Raw genomic sequence first — 9080 nt, 5'->3', positions numbered from 1 at the left:
CGGCTGCGGCGACCTCAACAAGCCCGGCGTGTACAGCCGCTTCAACACTGCTCGCGCCTTCATCGAGCCGTACTTGAAGAAGAAGAACTTGCGCGTGCCTTACTTGGTGAGCGAATTCGCTGAAGAAACCGATGAGGCCGTGGTGGACAGCGACGTCGTGTCGGCGCCGGAAGGGGGAAATTAAGCGTGGTGTACTTTGTTTGTTGCGTAACGTTAGTTGGTCCAAATTAACTGGAAATACTGTTGGTACGACTGTCAGTAACGTGCTTGTCATGTCTTCGAATTTACGAAATGATTGTGTACTAACCTTAGTAGTAGCTACTGTAATGTTGTATGCTGTCAGGAAGCAGCAGTAATGTTAGAAAGGAATGGTTGAGCATTTTATGTAATATGTAGTAGTTTGAAGTATGATGCATTTGCATGAGTTTGTATACATTTCGCAGTTCGCACAATGATATGATGGTGTTAAATCGGTTAACCTGTACGATACCGTATATCTGAGGGGGGATTGAGTTATCTCCAACTCCGACCTGACGATTTCTTGTACGTACAGTACGCATCGACATGTTGAACATTTGGAGCTGCTATATCAAGAAAAAACAGTAGTATGAGATGCCTGATTCGGTAGGACCAACTTGTATCCGGAGACGTTGTAGGTACTAGTATATTGTACTTTGGTGTAACATCCTTTGGACGGCATCTCATGGCGCGAACGACTGGGTAATGCTTGGGATGCCAGGATCTTCCTAGGTTGAAACCCGTGAGATGCCCACAAAAGCATCCATACATACCAATAGTACTTCGCCTCGATGCTCGTCGTGGAGGGTGAAGATGAAACGATCGTCGCATCATTTGCCGATCAATGTGTTTAATCGTACACGTCTGCTGATACGAGTTTACACTGCATTGTTTCAGGGAACAAAAGAATAAAGATGCACTGGTATGTATAGATCTTCATGAAAGCCCAAGTTTGGCAGCCTAAACGAAAGTCCCACACGACGGGGAATGGCATCCTCTCAAGCCCCGGCAAAGCCCCCACTTAGCTTTTCAGTGTTCAGTCAAGTTAGACAGACTGCATCTTGTTACACCCACACTGTAATAGTGTTAGAGGCTGTATATGCAGTGATTGAGAAATAAAATGCAATCTGTCTAGCATTAGGGGGCCAAGAAGGGGCGAATGCCAAGGTAGTCCTAGAGCGTGGTATTGTGCAAGTCCAAGCGGCTCCCGGTACGTCATACAGTCATCAAGGGACTGTTTAGACAGAATGGTGCCTGGTTATTGGCGTCGGCGTGTGGGATGCCATGTGCATCGTACTCGCAGAGGAAGCGCCCCAGTATGGCATGACACTATATCGCCCCCACAAGCAGCGGATCCAGTCCTACAGCACCGTACAGGAGATTTGCACCCCTTCGGTGCGCAATGGGGTCGAGTCGAGCGATGGAGGGTGATCCTAAGAAGCGGTGACAAGTCGTTGGCACGGTGGGCTCGTAGGAGAAATCGGAAGGTCCCGGCTGGAGGTGGATGACGGATATTGTTGTACACAGCGGTTGATTCGTAGCTTACAAAGGGCGAGGACTCAAACGAGTTACCATGCTTGACAACCATATTCTATGTCATATGTTTAGTTGGACTACAGGGTCAATCCATAGGCCAAGAATTACAGGCAGGAGTTGGGCGTAGGGCGAAGCTTGTATGTGTTGGACAGAAGTGGCGTTAAGGGGATTGGAGCGAGTCCGAAAAGGGAAGGCTTGATCGTGGTGCATGACCAATTCTAGTTCTCCTTGAAGATGATGATGTGGCCCCATATCACTAGGCCATTGGCAATGTATACGGCGTACCAGGGTATAATTGATGACAGGTGTGTCTTCTGTCTCTGGGTTTAGCGTGTACTGTATGGACTTTTAAAGCCACATAATATCGATTCCAAATTCTACGAAACTTGTACTACAGTACCGGTAGTATACGGCTGAGTACTATTAATAGATTCTCATAATGTGTTTGTGCGACAGCGTACCTCATCGTTACTCACTACGGAGTACTTGGCGAGTTTTGAGCAGTCAATACAATTGTCCTCCAATTCCTTTCCATGTTAAGGTGACTTCGTTGCCAACGTCAATAGCATCGACGATGTCCTGACCAAGCAAGCTCGTCGTTTGGTCGAGAATGGTTCGACAAACGTATGAGCAACTTGTTCTACGTCACAGGTTGGAAATATTCGCATATACTGTAATATTAAAATGGTAATGAACCCTCCTGACCAGACGTTCCAAAACGTGTGCGACATGGTGCTACCAATGGTCAATGGATTTGCCGAGTCGCCTTTGCATAGGTTCACCTTCCCAACCATCTATTATGTCGGATGAGCCAGCTACAGAAGGAGTACTCACAATGAGAATACAACCCGCTTGAGGCCACGCATGACGGAATTCCAATATCAAGCTTTGGACCAACTCCACTGTGAACTGTCCAACTGTAGTGTCGTCGAGCTACCTGTCTAATATCACGATGAACACATCGAGTTTCAACATCATTAACCCAATTACACAAATATACAATGTACTACAGAATATCTAGATTTCTCCTTCAAGGGCGGACACAACGTCGCTGTTCACCACATCGTCCGCCACGACCTCTTCCGAAGCTTCGACGTCCTCCCCGACCAAGTAAGGCACGCGTAAGTTCTTCTTCTTCAAGTACGGCTCGATGAACGACCGAGCAGAGCTAAGACGACCGTACACGCCGGGCTTGTTGAGGTCGCCGCAGCCGAGGCCCCAGCTGACCACCCCCACGAGGCGCGCGACGCCGTTCTGTTCGATGGTCAACGGTCCCCCCGAGTCGCCCTGGCACGAGTCTTCGCCTTGCTTTCCCCCCGCAGCCAACATGCTGTTGTCCACCTTGCTGGGGCGCAGGGCCGTGGTGGCTCGGGCGTTGTCCCACGACAGCACGCTCACTTCCTTGAGCACCCTGGACTGGGAGCCGCCGGACGACGTGGTGCCCCACCCGCGCACCCACGTGAGTACGTTGGCAGGAACTGTGTCAAACGACACCGCCACGGGCGTGATACTCGTGATGCTGCGGTCCAAGAGGAGGATGGCCACGTCGTTCGAGTGCGTCGCCGCGTTGTATTGAGGGTGGCGGATCTCCTTGGTGATTTTGACCACCTCCCCGTCGGACGAGCCGGAGAGGAAGTGCGAGCCCACGACGGCGGTAGTGAGGCCGCCGCCCGTGCAATGCGCCGCCGTGAGGATGACGTTGGGGGCGATCAGACTGCCGCCACAGCTGGACGAGGACGTGGCCGAGTGCTTGAGGCCCGCTAGGTACCGGTGTTGGCCGACCTTGGCTTCGGTGCCGCCGACGATTTCGATAAAGTTGTTGTCAGGGGCGACGTCATCTTGGGCCAAGACGGTGGCGGAGAGGGTGGCGAGGGCGAATGCGAACTTCATGGAGGCAATTGGAAAATGAACCAAGCTCTGCCAGTTCATGGTGGTTATCGAACGAGTTGGGGATGGAAATGCTGAGGGTGAACTCAGATACTATTGGCACTGTATTCCAAGGGTGAGACAACTCGCTGGGTTGTGTGGATGGAACGCCAAATAAAGTGCATTGGTTTCTTCGGTGTACAAGTAACAATGAAGTTTGAATTATACCTGGGGAAGTACGAGTATCGAGGCTGAAGGGCTTGTATGAGTAGCGTTGAGTAGGGTTTCGAAATCAAGGCGAACGATTGAAATACTCGTAGTGGTGAGTCATGCATATGAATGTTGCTATGAATTGCTAGAATAGATGCTCAGTAGGTAACGTAGATGGCCAGTTTATGGTGTCCGGGACAGTTTAAGGTGCACTCAAATTGGCCAATGGAATTGCTTGATGTTTGGAGTAGCCAATCGAATCACTAGATAAATGAAATCACTAAAAATTAAGCAAATACAGCATACATATTTTAAGCTTAACCCGTGCACCATAAACCGTCCCTCCTATTTTGCCTTGAATTGAGTGAAATCGAAGTAAATGAACGCTAAGCTGAAGTCTATTCAAGCCGATTAAATAATCAGAAGAATGCCCAACCTTTCGGCTTCATGCAACACTTTTCAGAATTGAAATCCCGGTCCTGGGAGACGAGTACGCTGCATTCTACAACGAAGGCTCTTTCAAGTGCACCATAAACTGGTTACGTTACCAGTTTCAATATATCGAGCCGGGGTTGTCAGCGGAATCAGATTCACTTCAATATCAGAGGATACATTTACTCTAACCACTGAAATTCAGGCTAACGTGATAGCGTTAATAGGAGTACGTACACAAAAGGATATCCCATGAAGAGGTGCAAATAACGACAAATCTAAGTACTTACTGCATTTCCAGACGAATAACGTTAGCGTTTGAGCAACTATTTCACGCTCTGTGTAGGGTTCTCACACCAAGGTTATAAACATACGCTTTACAGTTAATCTGAGTACACAGGCATATCGAATCTGGACACTCTCAAGTTTGCTGGAATCAATATAAGTACTAAACATTGCCAAAGAACTTTGATTACATTCCAGTACAAGCAGCTCACCTGAGCCGAGGCCTCAGAACTAGTCCTCACTCATCCTCCGACACACAGTAGAAGTGTATGTCTAATGAACGATTGAAGTAGTGTGGAAACTGAGTAGGATGAACTCAGGTCCCGGTAAAGCCCCCCCTTAGCTTTTCAGTGTTAATTCATAAACGTTAGACAGACAGTACAGTATCGATTTACACCCATACTGTGATAGTGCCAGAGACTAGCTCGCAGTGACTCAGAAATGAAATATCACCTGTCTACAGAAGCCGAGCTTGTGGCTCTCATAATCAAAAGGGAGACAGACTATGCCAAGGTAATTGCAGAGCGTGGCATTCTAGTACGGACCAGTCCAAGCGGTTCCCTGAATGTCATGCAGTCCCGGCTGGAGGCAGATCAACGGAAGTTACAGCGTGTTGTCTGCGCCGGTGTTCGTAACCCAAGACTACCGTGTTCACAACGGTGACCTCGATGACAAATCCAAAAGTAACTTCATTATCCAGTTCATTAGTCAGTTTCCTGCTTTCACTTCACTACTCTCTCTACAAGTCATGTATCGGTACAGTGTACTACCAGCTCGGAACATATGCCTCTCCCGATCCAGTCATATGTCACACTCTTCAAATGTCGTGCGTGACCAACTTTCGGCTACCCACACTCAGGCACGGGGAGTCGAACAGAGGCTCGGCCGATAACACTTCCCCCCCTACATTGGGTGGCCATATGCACTCGTGAGATCGTCAATCATTTCGCTCACGCCGTCTTCGTGTCTTCGTTGCTCCGGGCCTTGGCCCAGCGACGGAATAGCACGGGAACGTCTTCGTAGATCGATAGGTTCCCAGAACGACTCCAGATCGTCCAGGCCAAGCCACTTAATCAGGACTTCCCAGACCCCATCTCGCAGACCCAGGTCCCGGAGATCATCCACGTGAAAACCTTCATCGCCGAACACAATTAGGGCTTTAAATCTTCATTGACTTCACGTCCGCTTTCGCAGTACAGGCGGAGCCGGCACGCATGGTGGAGGGACGTCGCTCCCGGAGGCACCAGCTGCTGGACTTCCATCAGGTAGTCGGAGACCACCTTCACGACTCTAAAGGGTCCCTTCCAACGCAACGTTAGCTTTCCCGGATGCTGGAGAGCCCGGGCCACCAAAAAAAAATCACCCAGCCTAAATTTCGCCAGCTTCACGGAACGATGGTACCGGGCTTTAGCACGCTTTGCTGCCGCCGTCTCTGCCACGTGCTTGTGCATAAATCCCAGGGCATCTCCGAGCTCCGTCACGTGGCGTATCGCCCGGGACTTAAACCAGTCGATCGTTACGTCCCGGGTCTTGTCCCGGTGGACAAGTCCAGTCAAGGGAGGTGTTGCAAACAGGCCCGTAAACGCCGTCGTTGGCGCTACGCCATCCAAACGGTTGGCCGGTTGCTGATTCAGGGCAGACTGTACCAGGGGTAACACCCCCGGCCAGTCTCCGGGTTGCAAGCGCATCTTACTGCACAGGGTCTTCAGGGTCCGGACGACGATCCGGTTCACCACTTCAACTGTCCCGTTGGCCCAGGGGCAGTGTGGTCTGACAAAATGATGATGAACACCAAACATACGACCCAGGGTACTGACCAGTTCGTTCTTGAAATGGGACCCAGAGTCGGATACCCAGGTCCTGACTACGCCGAACAGTCCAAAGCATTCCATCAACGCCGCGGCCGTCTCTGCTGCAGACGCTGTCGTACTGGCATGTAACCGAACGAACCCACTCATGTCATCCTTGATGACCAGGAATATATTTCAGGCCTCCCGGAGCCTCCGGGAGCGACAGCCAATCGAAATGAATCAACTCATTTGGCTTCGTGGCATGCAGCGCTTCACCCCAGGGACGGGGTACCGACTCACCATCGACCACCATACAATGCAGGCAGGCAGTGACGAAGTTTTTCACGTCGGTCTTCAGGGTAGGCCAATCAAACATCTCCGCAACAGATGCCGTTGTCGCTTCCACTCTCCGGTGTCCCGCCACGCCGGCATGGGCCACCACACATATACGCACTTGCATATCCAATGCATCTCCCGGGATCCAGATCTTCCCAGCTGCCGTCAGAAAACACTTCTTCTCGGCGCTCCAGGAGGCGTATTTTTCACATGTCGGATGGCCGCGCTGCAATTCCGTGATCGCATTCGCCGTCGGCCACGCAAATTCTTCGTTCCACAACGGAGACACCAGGGCTAGTCTGGAAATCCGGGACTCCACCGGAACTCTCCGGTCCGGTCCAGGAGGACTTGCCCAACGGCTCAGGAGATCCACCCATAGGTTCTCCTCTCCCGCCACACACTCCACGACGTAGGGGAACGTCGTCATCGTCAACGCCCAGCGCTGGACCTTGTGGGCCTGGTACTTGGCCATGTTCGAGTTCGACCCCAGGGGGTTAAACATGTACACCAGATTCTGGTGGTCCATAAACAATCGGAACCCTCCCGGACAGATCAGGAGATACTCCAGCGCTTGCACGATTCGACAACCGCAAATGCCTCCTTCTCCACAATCGGCCATCGCCCGCTCGCTCCCCGGAACGATCCACTCAGGAACGCCAACGGTTCATGTCGCTGGTCTCTCGCCGTTAGGGCCACCGGATGTCCGCTTCCTTGTGGTGACTGGGACTGCCGCTGCGCAGTCGCACTGGTCCTGAGCCTTCCACTGTCTTCAAAATGGTCCACGTACGGTGCACGGGCCGCACAACTTGTCGAGCTATCCGACGGTATCCGACGGCGGTTGAGCTCGGACACCCGTGGTTGCTACTAGGTAGCTCTACGTCAAAGGCATGCTCGATTCCTGTTCCAGGGAAGTCCATGCGTTGTGTCTGTAAGACAGCTAAAGAATGCTTTGTTGTCTTGCGCTGATGTACGCAACCGAAGACTACCTTGTTCACAACGGTGACCTCGATGACAAATCCAAAAATAACTTCAGTGTCTAGTCAATCAGTCAGTTCCCTCCTTTCACATCACTACAGTGGTTGCCGGTAAAACCCGGCCAGTGCAACTTTTGCCCATGACTTGAAAATACTATGTTCAGTGGTATGGCGCACAATCAAAATATAATGAAAATCACTTCGTGCAACTCCGTGAAGACCACATGTATTGGCTAAAACTTAAGTCAGTGAGTCCGGATAATGCGCGTCGCACGCGTCGCAAAACCGGATAACGCGCATATTCGAGTGTCCGCAACAATCTCACACAATACATGACCATCAAATTGTTATGAATTAAATCTCAAGTACTGATGGGATCGCTTTATCAAAGGCTTTCACAATCGTGTCTGTCGAAATACGATCCCAGATCTTAATCGTCCGTTTCACTGTGGCCAAACGCTTCTCTTGTGCCGTCAAGATGTCGCCGTTGCGTTCGTCGTCTTCTAGCAACCACGCTGTCTTCAGCATGGCCTTCAAAGGACCCATCACGCCTACATCAAGCGGCTGACACCGGCTGGTCGAGTTGGGTTGCAGTGGCTCCAGAACACTGAACATCGTCTCCGCCACCTTGTCGTACGACTTGTCAGACACATGACATGCTAGATTGTCGACAAGAAGAACGGACGAGTCCTCCACGTCGCTGCCAGCAACTCATCAAGGTAAATGTCCCAAACTGCGGTCGTCCATCCATGCGCTCTCCTGGACCGCATAGACGTGTCCAGGAGGATACGTCGGCAGCTCGCTCGTGTCGATTGTGCCACCTGGCTTGCCCTTGATGATGAAAAGGATAGGTAGCTTGACACCTAAACACTCATGACGGAAATCATATTCAGGAAATGTCATACCGTCCGCACGAATCATCATCACCGCTGTCAATCGCTCGGAATGCTTGGTGGCCTTCTTGCATTTGCTGGACTTACCAATTTCGGCCAACGTCATTCCAGGGGGCATGTCAAAGTAGACACCCGTCTCGTTGATGTTTAGAATTTGGCTGCGAGGGTAGTGACCATACGTCGACCAAACGTGGAAGGCGTTGCCCATCCAAACGTCGTCCAGGACCTTTTGGCCGACCTTGCTGGCACAGGGGACACGGTGGCGGAAGCGGTGTCGGTCGGCAAAGCGATGCATGAGACTTCGGAACGACTGATACGCCACCGCTTCGTTCTTCTTGGACGCCAGGTACTGCACGAGCCACTCTTTGTGATTCGTATTCACCCAGCGCATGAGGTGAAACACCCGTAGGTGCTCTTCGGAGTCACGTTTGGCTCGTATGTAGGCCAAGAGGTCGTCCTTGAACGGCAACAGCTCATGGCGCCCCTGGCCGCCCAAGGTCGCATGCCGGCTGTGGCGTTTGCTTGCCATGATGGCTGACTCTCGTGAATGCCAGTCCTGCCATGTGCCACGGGAGATCTTGTTGTCACGGCAGAACTGGCGTTCACTGGTGCCATTTAACGCGCGGAACCTGGCCAGGAGCTGTTTGCGCTGGCCATTTGTGTATCGCGTCTGTTTTCCCTTGGTTGCGCTCATTTGGAAATGCGTGCTGGACTTGCTGACAGATTTGAAAAGCGTCATT

At 51.4% G+C, this 9080-nt stretch overlaps 3 protein-coding genes across 3 annotated transcripts in view; 2 read left to right on the top strand and 1 right to left on the bottom strand.

Annotated features, from left to right (window-relative positions):
- The window catches only part of H257_16289 (hypothetical protein), a gene marked incomplete at both ends in the record, with an annotated part of 1682 nt that extends 1498 nt beyond the window's left edge, over nucleotides 1–184 (top strand). Inside the window, one exon of the mRNA XM_009844660.1 lies at nucleotides 37–184. Coding sequence (XP_009842962.1) covers nucleotides 37–184 — 148 coding nt within the window. The remainder of the gene's footprint in view (nucleotides 1–36) is intronic.
- Nucleotides 185–1005: 821 nt separating this feature from the next.
- Nucleotides 1006–1449, top strand: H257_16288 (hypothetical protein; the record flags this gene model as incomplete). Its single annotated transcript, XM_009844659.1, has 3 exons — nucleotides 1006–1057; nucleotides 1160–1228; nucleotides 1265–1449. 3 exons carry the CDS (start codon nucleotides 1006–1008, stop codon nucleotides 1447–1449), a joined length of 306 nt encoding a protein of 101 aa, XP_009842961.1.
- Nucleotides 1450–2571: 1122 nt separating this feature from the next.
- On the bottom strand, nucleotides 2572–3444 carry H257_16287 (hypothetical protein; the record flags this gene model as incomplete). Its single annotated transcript, XM_009844658.1, has 1 exon — nucleotides 2572–3444. The coding sequence occupies one exon, from the start codon at nucleotides 3442–3444 to the stop codon at nucleotides 2572–2574; it is 873 nt and encodes a 290-aa protein (XP_009842960.1).
- Between the last annotated feature and the right edge of the window lie 5636 nt (nucleotides 3445–9080).

The sequence above is a fragment of the Aphanomyces astaci genome, assembly GCF_000520075.1.
Source record: "Aphanomyces astaci strain APO3 unplaced genomic scaffold supercont1.83, whole genome shotgun sequence".
NCBI lineage: Eukaryota > Oomycota > Saprolegniomycetes > Saprolegniales > Verrucalvaceae > Aphanomyces > Aphanomyces astaci.
Note: the sequence above shows the minus strand (reverse complement) of the source record. Positions and strands in the feature narration are given on the sequence as shown.